This window comes from Eptatretus burgeri, chromosome 4 (genome assembly GCF_056783735.1).
Source record: "Eptatretus burgeri isolate ZD-2024b chromosome 4, Ebu_testis_v1, whole genome shotgun sequence".
NCBI classification, from domain to species: domain Eukaryota; kingdom Metazoa; phylum Chordata; class Myxini; order Myxiniformes; family Myxinidae; genus Eptatretus; species Eptatretus burgeri.
In genome coordinates this window covers 141,491,566-141,504,660 of record NC_140964.1, presented here as the reverse complement: position 1 = coordinate 141,504,660, position 13,095 = coordinate 141,491,566, and the positions used below count along the sequence as shown (strand labels likewise).

The window sequence follows — 13,095 nt, the reverse complement described above, 5'->3', positions numbered from 1 at the left end:
CCTAGAGGAAAAGGGAGAAGGCCTATTGCTGTTTTTTTTTTGTATACCTTGGTCGAGGCTCGTATGAGAGCAAACACACAACTCACATCAAGGAGTCAGTTGTAGTGTTTGTTTCTTCAATTAGCATCCCCACTTTTAATGGTACCACAAAGGTTTAGACCGCCTTGGAAAACTAAACTAAATTTAGAACAGTAATCTTCACAATTGTTTTTGAGGGTGACCACTTTTGCCTACAAGACATCAGTGTGAGAGCCACAACCACCTGCAACATTCTATGAAGGCTACTATTAGGTCTTGCCCCCATATACTCTTCTTCGTTGTGGTGAACTGGGCTGAAAGCATAATTGTTTGTATACTGCGTCCATATCCTGATGTAGTTATGTTACTTTTATGCTTTGTATTGGAACACTCATTTGAAACCATGAGGTCATTTTGATAGCATTCATGGCGGATTATGATGGGGTGTTTCACATGTGTATTTTATCGGCCACACGTCAGGGGCCACACTTTAGGCCACCAGGTGCAATGAAGAACAGGGATTTAGATTATTTTTCCTTGCACTCCCAATTTCCGAGCTGTTTCAATTTCTGAGCTGTTTCTCAGAGCGAGCTGGGACTTTAAGAATGAAATTTTGCCTCAATAATGGGAATACAAAGTATGTGGAGTTGACATAATTATGTTGACCTTGACCTAATTTAGTCATGACCCAATAAGTCATTTTAGCCATTGTCACCAAAACTCCACTCAGGTTTGTCCGATCAGAACCAAATTGCCCTTGCTAAATAGCGTAGAGAAAGGCGCATTTATGCATAATTTACATCATACCCCTCTGGTTTAAAGGTCAAGGTTAAGGCCCGGTCACACCTTGACGTTTTAGCCAGCGATGGCAACGTATTAAAATGTATCTAAAACGCTGGCTTACGTTGAACTTTTGATGTTTTTTTTTTAAAGATTCGGACGTATTCATAGCGACTTGGTCTTATGTATAACGCATTGGTAACGGACACAGAACGTTTCGTTGTGTTATAGATAACTTATACCAACGAATGCTGAACCTGTTGTCGGCCTACTCAACCGATGCCCAACGATAGTCTAACTTAGGCATAGCGCGTTGCACGCATCGCCGACGATGTCGTGACGTAGCCTATTAAAAGGCTGACTCACAACGATTCGAATCATAACTGCCGTAGAAATGGAAGTGTCAACATCGCGGTCACACCTTGGCGATCTTGCCAGCGTATGCCGACCTAAGAAAAATGTGTCTAAAACGTTGGCGCACGTCAAATACGGTATGAGTAAGTTTGGTATACGTGAGTAGAACGCTAAAGTACGCTATCATACGTCGTAGTAAGTAGAGTACGTCAAGAAATTTTAAACATGTTCAAAATTTTACGACGTACTCGGCGTATGACACACGTTCCGCATGCGATGGGGATAAGTTTTACACACGATATACGGACGCTTACACACGTCCACAAAGGCTACTTATAAGTCGAAACACGTCGCGGTAATGTCTTTTTTACGCGAAACTTATTTCTAACTTATGTTTGACGTGCTTTGAACCAATTCTTTACGTAGTCCCAACACACATCGACGTATGTAGACGTATTCCAATGACGTCTTCCAGTCGACAAAAAAAAAAAAAAAAATTAACGTGTTTCTAGCTTACAACTGCCATATATAGACGTGTTCCCAGCGGTTTTGGGAATTGGTATATAAAAATGGTGTTCATAAAAGGGGAACCCAACAGTGTTTTCGAGTCCTTTTTGAGTCGATGTCCATGTCAGCAGTAACAGTATCAGTATCAGTATTAGTATTAGTATTAGTAGTAGTTTGTTCATGTTGGCAGTAGTAGGTGAGTGTGAGGGGGAGGGTGTGGGTTATGATGGATCATCCTTGCGTTTAACGATTTAACGATTTAAATGATAAACTCAACGATTTAAATGGCTGCATCTCCACTATTGAAAGTAGACACTTGCGCTCAACAATTGGATTTTTTTAACACTCAACGACTTTTAAACGGTACCACTCAGCTATTTTCATTGTTTTCAATGAACGATTTAAATTGCTCACTCGCCTTTGTTTTTTGACGCTGGGTTTGGAAATTTGAAGCGTTTCTTCTGAACATGCTAAAACGCTCAAACTTGACTATTTTAAATAGACACTGCCGATGGACAATTGGAATCATAGCCAAGCTAGACATCGAAGTGTGAACATCCTCGTCATGCTGAAGAAAAGTTTGAAGAATGCTGCAAATAAGTGTCCTGGCCGTGGCCGTGGACGCTGACGCAAGGACGATCCATTATACCGACGTCTTTCAGCCTATGAGTAACTTAAAAGTAACGTCTGTCGATGTGTGGCAACGATCGCGTAACGTGCCAACAACACGTTAATCATAGGTTAGAAATAAGTTTCGGGTACGCTAAACATTACCTCGGCGTGTCTCAACTTATGATTAACTTACAAGTAGCATGTGTTGACGTCTGTCAACGATCGCAGACCGTGCATACAACTTGTGGCCAGCGTAGCGGAACGTGTGAGTCATACGCCGGCATACGTCGTTAAATTTCAAGCATGAAAAAATTTGAGGACAACCAAAAAGTACAACGTTTAAAGCCAACGTACAATGACGTATGGCAGTGTTTTTCAGCGTGCTCTCAATGTTATCAAAACTTACCCATAACGTATTCAACGTGTGCCAGCTTTTTAGAAAAAAAATGCAAAAATCGGCATACGTTGGCTAAAACGTCAAGGTGTGACCGGGCCTTTAAGTAGTGCTCTGAAAAAAAAAGTGTATTTTGTCATCGCTCAATTTTGCCATTGCGATATTTCAAAGACCACTTGACCTTCCAAGGTGCTGTTTCATCCTAATAGTGTACCTGCACTGAAGTTGTGCAACTGATAATAATTGATTCGTGTCCTTGACCTACTTTTTTCGGATTGTGACTGAAATTATTATCAAAAAATTATCAAATTATTATTATTACCTAAATATAAAAAAACATCTTTTTTGATCATAACTTGAATAATTTTTCTCCGATTTTCATGATGTTGAGTTTTACAGATAGATTGCACATGTGGACACATTCTCTTAATTTGCACTCTATCCCTAAATGTTGAGGTCAAGGTCGTATGGTGGTCCAAAAATAAATATGGCCATCATTTGATCACGGGCCAAGGGTAAGTAACGGGTGATTGCCAAGGGTAAGCCTCCCCCGGTCGGCGACCGTTAAACTTGGCGATTGCTTTGTGATCGCAGATATCTCGTTTGATTTGAACCCATCCATTTCTATTTCACATTTGGGTGCTGTTTCTTTTAAACGTTCTCAAGTTGAATACGAGTGTGACAGTTTTGTTAATGTTTGCTATTTATTTTCCTTGCTTTTAAAAAAAATCATTAACTTGCCTCATATTTAATCGTTGCTCATATTTTTGAGTTTTTTGTTTATATACTAGCCCTCTAAACTTCCTTTGAATTGCAGGTATGAGGCATTATTGTCGATTTATAAATTTTGAAATGTTATCACTCTTCCACATTGCACACCATCACACTCAAAATATGCAAGTGCAAATTACTATCATAACTTGCTGTATGCAGTTCCTAATTTTATTGAGAGAGAGACAGAGATAGAGACAAAAAAGACCTTTAATTCACATTCTCTCATCTTCATTTTATCATTGTGATTTTCAGTCACAAATTAAAAATTTATCCCTTCTGTTTATTGGGCATTTACATCCTTGAAATTTATCTAAAACTGCACTGATGTCATGTCATTGCCCTGGATATGATTTAGTATAAACTATTCCATGAGCTTTGGATTAATGTAAACAAAAAAGTATTAATTAGAATGAGCAATCAAAGATTGCAGATCCTCGCCAGGAATTTTGTGTCGTTTTACAAGTGCGTACTTGAAAGACGTGCTCCCATTCAAATTGTACGTACTTTAAAGACGTACTCACATTCTAATTGTACGTACCTTATCGACGTACTCACATTCTAATTGTACGAACTTTATAGACGTGCTCCCATTCAAATTGTACGTACTTTATCAACGTACTCACATTCTAATTGTATGTACTTTATAGACGTACTCACATTCAAATTGTACGTACTTTATCGACGTACTCACATTCTAATTGTACGTACTTTATAGACGTACTCACATTCTAATTGTACGTACTTTATAGACGTACTCACATTCTAATTGTACGTACTTTATCGACGTACTCATATTCTAATTGTACATACTTTATCGATGTACACACATTCTAATTGTACATACTTTATCGACATACTCACATTCTAATTGTACGTACTTTATAGACGTACTCACATTCTATTTGTACGAACTTTATAGACGTGCTCCCATTCAAATTGCACGTACTTGATCAACGTACTCACATTCTAATTGTACGTACTTTATAGACGTACTCACATTCAAATTGTACGTACTTTATCGACGTACTCACATTCTAATTGTACGTACTTTATAGACGTACTCACATTCTAATTGTACGTACTTTATCGACGTACTCACATTATAATTGTACATACTTTTTCGATGTACTCACATTCTAATTGTACATACTTTATCGACATACTCGCATTCTAATTGTACGTACTTTATAGAGGTACTCGCATTCTAATTGTACGTACTTTAAAGACGTACTCACATTCTAATTGTACGTACTCGCATTCTAATTGTACATACTTTATAGAATGATGTACTCACATTCTAATTGTACATACTTTATAGATGTACTCACATTCTAATTGTACATACTTTATAGATGTACTCACATTCTAATTGTACATACTGTTATGGCCACAGGTACCGAGTATATTATGAGGGGGTTTATCCCCGTTTCTCCTCGGAAGAGCCGGACCTGGGGCCACAGCTCACCATTAACGCTGTGGTACAGTGGGTTGTTTTAGAACCACGCACACCAATCAGTTAACCACGAGTTCCAGTGTCCACCATCTAATTTGCCGTTTCACTGGAGGTCACGTGGTTTCCTGAACGGGGAGCGCGCCCTTGGCAAAGCACCGATCTTATCTTGTTTCGATCTTAATTAAGGCAGCCGAGCATTTAACCGCTGGTGCATGCCGACTATTACAGGTCAATTTGTGTTGTTCATGACCTCCCAGTCTATCTAGGTTCAGACAATGCTGGATCAATGGAAGGAAAGGACAATCACGGACAGGTTGAAACGTCAACAAAGGAATTTATTCATAAGAAAATCAATAAATATAAAGAACTTTTTATTTCCTTGTGGTAAAAATGAATTGATTCAAATCAATCAAAATAATCGCAAGCAAATATATAATTAATCAGGCACTTATAGAAAAACGGACAAAGACGAGATGCTTATCACTATGCCTTACTGAACAATTAAACACGAGACAAGGGTACCCATCAAAAACATCATTCACGGGGGGGGGGGGGGGGAGAAATCCAGTCTCGCTCACCAAATGGAAGTTGTCGTGCATCAAATAAAACATCCCGAAATGTGTGAGTGTGCCTTGTCCGTTGCCAGCGCCCTGCCTTGCTGTGCACCCACTGGCAAACAGGCTTGAACACCAATCGACGTTGTGTCATCACCCCAAGGAACCAGGGACTCCAAGAATCAGGTCCGCCAAGAACAGGTCTCAAGCAGAACCAGCATTAATGGTTCGAGCGTCACCAACCGTCAGGAGCCACCAGGAGCCACAACCAACGGACAGCTGTAAGGAGCTGTAAGGCCGTCACCAACTGTCACAAACTCAACTGTCGCCAGCTCAGCAACCATCTGACTGTAACTGACTGGAGAAACCATCTGACTGGAACTGAAAATAGCTGTCACCCAGCTGTCACTAACTCAACTGTCGCCAGCTCACCAACATTCTGATTGGAACTGACTGGACAACCATCTGACTGGAACTGAAAATAGCTGTCACCCAGCTGTCACGAACTCAACTGTCACCAGCTCACCAACTGTCTGATTGGAACTGACTGGACAACCATCTGACTGGAACTGAAAATAGCTGTCACCCAGCTGTAACCAACTCAACTGTCGCCAGCTCACCAACTGTCTGATTGGAACGGACTGGACAACCATCTGACTGGAACTGAAAATAGCTGTCACCCAGCTGTCACCAACTCAACTGTCGCCAGCTCACCAACTGTCTGATTGGAACTTACTGGACAACCATCTGACTGGAACTGAAAATGGCTGTCACCCAGTTGGAGCCAACTCAACTGTCATCAGTTCACCAACTGTCTGATTGGAACTAACTGGACAACCATCTGACTGGAACTGAAAATAGCTGTCACCCAGCTGTAACCAACTCAACTGTCGCCAGCTCACCAACTGTCTGATTGGAACTGACTGGACAACCATCTGACTGGAACTGAAAATAGCTGTCACCCAGCTGTCACCAACTCAACTGTCATCAGCTCACCAACTGTCTGATTGCAACTGACTGGACAACCATCTGACTGGAACTGAAAATAGCTGTCACCCAGCTGTCACAAACTCAACTGTCACCAGCTCACCAACTGTCTGATTGGAACTGACTGGACAACCATCTGACTGGAACTGAAAATAGCTGTCACCCAGCTGTAACCAACTCAACTGTCGCCAGCTCACCAACTGTCGGATTGGAACTGACTGGACAACCATCTGACTGGAACTGAAAATAGCTGTCACCCAGCTGTCACCAACTCAACTGTCATCAGCTCACCAACTGTCTGATTGCAACTGACTGGACAACCATCTGACTGGAACTGAAAATAGCTGTCACCCAGCTGTCACAAACTCAACTGTCACCAGCTCACCAACTGTCTGATTGGAACTAACTGGACAACCATCTGACTGGAACTGAAAATAGCTGTCACCCAGCTGTAACCAACTCAACTGTCGCCAGCTCACCAACTGTCTGATTGGAACTGACTAGACAACCATCTGACTGGAACTGAAAATAGCTGTCACCCAGCTGTCACCAACTCAACTGTCGCCAGCTCACCAACTGTCTGATTGGAACTGACTGGACAACCATCTGACTGGAACCGAAAATGGCTGTCACCCAGTTGGAACCAACTCAACTGTCATCAGTTCACCAACTGTCTGATTGGAACTAACTGGACAACCATCTGACTGGAACTGAAAATAGCTGTCACCCAGCTGTAACCAACTCAACTGTCGCCAGCTCACCAACTGTCTGATTGGAACTGACTGGACAACCATCTGACTGGAACTGAAAATGGCTGTCACCCAGCTGGAACCAACTCAACTGTCATCAGTTCACCAACTGTCTGATTGGAACTGACTGGACAACCATCTGACTGGAACTGAAAATAGCTGTCACCCAGCTGTAACCAACTCGACTGTCGCCAGGTCACCAACTGTCTGATTGTAACTGACTGGAGCAACCATCTGATTGGAACTGACTGGAGCAACCGTCTGATTGGAACTGATTGGACAACTGTCTGATTGGAACTGATTGGACAACCGTCTGACTGGAACTGACTGGACAACCGTCTGACTGGAACTGAAAATAGCCGCCACCCAGCTGTCACCAACTGACACAAACTGTCGCAAAACTGTCAAAGCTGTCAGAACCGCAACCAGCTATCGCCAACTGGCTGGCAAAAACGGTCCACTCATCCTATTTATAGGCGGCCCATCTGGGCGGAGCCTCAAGCAGACTTCAGCCAAATCCACCTTTCCTGTTGGCACATCGTTGTACGTGACAAACCGTCCGTCTCGTGATCATTCCTGCCCTACGATGCCATGTTTGTGGTGCTAGACGAACGGCAGAAAGCAGCCATTTGCCAGAATTATCGAGTGAAAACGTGAAGCGCTCATAAAACATCAACAACAATTATCACCTCAATGTTCAGCCTGATACAAAAAAAGAGCTGTTAGCGTCCATGGAGCTGCTGAACGGGGTGTCAAACATCGATGGGAAAAGGTGGGTGATCCTCCGTTGAAAAAAAAAGAGCATGTGTACAACTGGCTACCACAAGGTGGTATTTGTAGCTTACGTCAGCACATTGTGTGTGGACAAACAAACAAAAATAAAGAAATGGATCCACATGCAATACCATGTCCTGTGTTGTGGATAATAAAGTAAAAAGCTTTTACTGATACTCATTTAGAATGAGAGACATGACCAAAGGACATGATACACACGTGACTTGCATGCCTTAAAAGGGGGATCAAAGAGTTATTCGGAAGAGGGAAAACATGAGGACATGGAGGGTGAACTTGTATCAGGTGGAGATATTTTGACAGATTGTCAGATGTATCAAAATCTCATCTTTACCATGTTATCTTGGAACGCGCGTTCATCATAAAACTTTTCCAAACAGAGCGAACAATTCATTTCGTATTGAAATTGCTGATTTTTTGTTTTCTTTACTCTCTGAATCGTTCATTTTCATTCTAATAACACGAATAAACAATAGTAATAGTTATATCGCACCGTGGTAACCTTTTTCAGAGCAGGGAGTCCCCATCTTCAGGATGACATGATATTCTTGTTTACGTTAAAAGGACTGAGGATAATGTGTTTACATTTTTGACAAAACAATTCCACCACATTGTGTTTTTGGTCGTCTCCCCCTCACACTTTCACAATGAAGACGTCGCTGCTCATAGAGTTCACTGGTGTCACATTCAAAGGCCAAAGGGCAGTTCTGTGAACGATCAACCCGTCATCATTGAACACATTTCAAGTTGAAGAGTTATTAAACCAAACTCTTACACAATCCAGGTTCCAGCCTTTCACTCACTGTTCCATCATGTACTTGTTCATGAAATGCTATTTTACTCATATACACCTCCTGATATACTTTTAGCTCTCATACGAGCCTCGACAGTGTGTACAAAAAATAATAATAATAATAATAATTACAACACTGACAAATGTCGACTCCATTTTAACATTTTATTGGGTTTGTAAATATGAACATGCATGCTTATTCATTATAAAAGGGAAGCCATAGTAAGAGGTTGATGAATTCGTTTTCCTTTTTAAAATGTTCCCAGGGCTTCCACGACCTGCCTTCCACATCCTGCTGAACCTTCTCCCACAATGGAGGACGGGAAAGCAAGCTCTCGAGCTGGTTCGTGTCTACCAAACAGCCTCACACCTCATCATTGTTCCCCTTACTGTGTTGTTGCTCTCACCTACATATTGCAATCTCCTTCCTCCCTCAGCTTCAAGAAGTTCTACATTCTTGGCAACCAGGTGGATTAGAACCTCCAACTGTCACAACTCAAACCGAGGAGCTTTCTCTCTGCTTTCCTCTCCTTCAGGCTATAGGTACCATGATGGAGGCGTGAGAACAAGAATTGGTTTTTAGGGTTACAACTGTGAAAGAGGGGTTGGACAGATAAGCAGGGTGGATGGGTGTGTCGGGTGTTAAATTGGTTTAAGAGACCAAGTAATCCTGAGTTTTATTACTTGTAGGTGTGGAGGTGGTAACGACGGGAGGGCAAGAGGAAAGGACGGAGAGGAGCGACAGATTGACTTTTATACCTGCTTCTCATCGAAGCCTGAAGCTTGGACTCGTGGCATTGAAAGCTATATTTGGTAGGTAACTGTGATCCACCACTCGTTTGATATGCTCATGAAACGTGCATCACCTTGCCTGTTTGTATTGGCAATATGCTGATCCTCGCAGCGGAATCGCGTGGTTACCTTGAAACGGGGAAATTCCATACACCTGCTAACATACTCCAGAACACCTTGATACCCATCCAGCTTGTTTCCTAGCAACAGGAAAATTCCATTCACTACAATTGTTGTAGAGCCTGGTATCAGCTGTGAGCATGACCGCTACGTGAGCAGTAGGGTCGACTCTACCGAACACCCGGAATCTAGATCGTACCTTTCAGAAAACTCCGAGGGTACGGGTCCCTTACCGGACCGTGAATCGTCAATAATTCCACCCCGTGGTACAGGGTTATTTGCCAATCTTCAAAATACCTAGAGATCCACGTGGCGAGCTACTGAGTATTCACACCCTCAACGGCACCCGTACGAGTCGAGCCACTAGCGTGCCTGACCCGTGCCCAACCCGAGCGGATGGTTGCCGAAGTCCCGTCGGTCCAAATCTACATTTACAGCGGCAACAGCCTTTGTAATTCACCAACACGCGCCATGCTAAGCCAATGGAAGAAACACAGAAACGAGCGGATACATTTATAATGGGGGAGCACGCAAGGAGCAGAGTTATCTGACTATAAGAGATGCAAGGCAAATAATGTACAGCGAAGGCACTTAAAAAAAATATTACTTACAGATGGGCCCACCGACATATACACACACACACACACACACACACACACACACACACACACACACACACACACACACACACACACACACACACACACACACACACACACACACACACACACACACACCCAGAAGGACATGGACCTGTCCACCTCGGTGGTCTTCGACGATCTGAGCGACCCTGTCCAGCGTCACGATGCGGTCCAAAGAACCAGGTGCCAGCGAGATACGAGCAGAGTCGGGAACCAGAGCACGCCAATGACGAGATGCCTTTCACCCAGCCTCGAGAGATGCGTTTTGAACGGGCACGAATTTTTCCTCCCTAAGCTCCAGCAGATCCCCCCGATTATTTGCTCTCCTTTCCTTTTATCGCTCTCAGGCGTGGCCCGTCCTCAATGGATGGGACACGATGCATTCCCTTACTTGGCGCACTGCCAAGCGAACCGGTTCATGACCATATTTGGGAATGGAATTCAGTCCGCTCATCGTGGCCTGTCCTCAGTGGGTGGGACACGACGCATTCCCTTATTTGGCGTGCAGCCAAGCGAACTGGCCCATGACCAGATTTGGGAATGGAATTCTATCTTCGAACGAAGTCCGAACACGCCCGCATACCAGCAAGCGCGCGGAGAATGCCAGGAGCAGAGGGTTGTCGATGTGAGAGTGAAGATGGCGTTGTTGTTGTAGTTGTAGATGTAGTAGCCGTAGTTGTGAGTGATGTAAAAAAAAAACCCCTATCAAAATAACTCACAGCACATGTACATTTATTCACCCATTAAATGAGGGACGGGGACCCTAACTAATAAACACATACTTACCGATATAACTGTTCTATAGGACCTGTATGTTGAGTGCTCATGGCTTCCAGATTCGCAACACTATGACCAACTCAAACAACCACTGCATGACCATTCCATTCCCTTTTTTTCAGGGGGTTGGTTGAGCGATGGCATTCCTCCATACAGATCTATCCATTGCGTTCATTCCATGGAAACGCAAACATTCCGCTTCTTGACATTTTCAATCCATGTCCTTTCAAGACATCCTTTCGGCTTTCTTCGTTCCACCGTGAGCTTCATGACTTTCCTTACACCTTCATCTTCTGACCTCCATTGCACGTGACCATATCAAGTCTTCGTGTTCGAAGGTTTTCTTCACTCTTATTGATTGTTAATCACTTCCTGATTTCTGAGCTCGAACGATTTTTCTTTCAGAGACGATCCATTCATTCATAATCTCTATTCTTTCCCTTTTAACACCTTTGATCTGCAGGAGCCACGTTCTGCCTCCGCACGTAGATACCGAGCTGACACAGGTTTTATAAACTCAAACCTTTACACATCATGGAATGTTTCTATCCTTCATGATATCACAGAGTTCCCTCCACTTATTCCAGACTTGGCGTTCATCGTGATCTAACGCCAAGTGTGCTCCTCCTGATCTCTCTATCTTGTCTCCATGGTAACAGAAACTTTTAACCTTTTCTTAATTTCTGACCTCGTGAGGTTTTCTTTTTCTTTCTGAAATGATTGATCCTCACATCCTTTACAAATGAAAATCACAGATTTGTTTTATTTACCAGATTTCCTGTGACACCGTCTTTTCCTGTCGACATCACATTTAATGCCTTCAAACTCCTTCTGCACATATTGAACAAGTTATCATCCGCTTTCTTCCCTTTCTCATTCGCCACTCACTGTATGCTTCAATCAATTACTGTTTATTTTCTGTTATACTTTTCCATTTTTAAAAATACCCTTTGCTGCTTCATTTTAAGCATTCAATACTCAGTGTACAGTAACTCATGTGGGAATCGCAACCTTTCATTCTTCCATCATTACTGATGGATCAGACCTTGCTTGAATTAACATTCCAGTGCAGCCCAAGTTTATCTTCACCCATATTTCTTGATTATTTATTTTTTGATACATTCCCTTGACTTGTCCTTAGTTATCCAGTTCTGTCAAGGTGTATCCAATTTTTGGTGACATTCATGATCAGATTTCTCCAAACATCCCTCTCCTGCCCTGCTTCCTGAACCTCTGGCAGAGACAGTTTGGTTGCAGCCTTAACCTCATCTGTCCAGCTAGCATATATAGTGCCAATAGAAACTCTACACCCCCTTTCAAATTTTTTTACCTTTTGTTACCTTATAGCCTGGAATTAAATTACATTAAACTAGACTTTTTCCACCTTTATACACACATCGTAACCCACAACTTCCAAGTGAAAAGCAAATTGTACAAATTTCATAAAATCAATTAAAAACACTAAACTAGAATATCTTAGATGGATAAGTGTGTCCACTCCCCTGAGTTAATACTTGCTGGAAGCACCTTTCACAGCAATTACAGCTGTGAATCTGTTGTGATTGGTCTCTACCAACTTTGCACACCTTGATTGGGTAACATTTGCCCATTCTTCTGAACAAAACTGCTCAAGCTCAGTCAAGTTACATGCGGAGCATTGATGGACAGCAATCTTCAAGTCATGCCACAGATTTTCGATTGCATTTACGTCGGGGCTCTGACTGGACCACTCAAGGAAATTTACCTTTTTGTTCCTTAGCCGCTCCAGTGTAGCTTTGGATGTATGCTTCGGGTCGTTGTCATGCTGAAAGGTGAACTTCCGTCCCAATTTCATCTTTCGTGCAGAGGGCAGCAGGTTTTCCTTGAGGATTTTTCTGTATTTGCTACATCCATTTTCTCTTAGATCCTGACAAGTGCCCCAGTCTTCACTGATGAGAAACATCCCCATAACATGATGCCGCCACCACCATGCTTCACAGTAGGGATGGTGTTCTTTGG

At 42.6% G+C, this 13,095-nt stretch overlaps 1 protein-coding gene across 11 annotated transcripts in view; it reads left to right on the top strand.

The window, feature by feature from the left end:
- The window catches only part of LOC147029264 (uncharacterized), a 104,356-nt gene that overhangs the window by 80,759 nt on the left and 10,502 nt on the right, over nt 1-13,095 (top strand). For 9 of the 11 annotated variants that reach the window (XM_085880196.1, XM_085880192.1, XM_085880195.1 and 6 more), the window contains 3 exons: nt 9,034-9,110; nt 9,205-9,310; nt 9,458-9,580. In XM_085880196.1, the coding sequence (XP_085736322.1) occupies nt 9,034-9,110; nt 9,205-9,310; nt 9,458-9,580 (306 nt within the window). Of the gene's footprint in view, nt 1-9,033; nt 9,111-9,204; nt 9,311-9,457; nt 9,581-11,219; nt 11,426-13,095 lie in introns of those variants that run through there. The other 2 variants (XM_085880200.1, XR_015057856.1) reach the window with 2 other exon arrangements.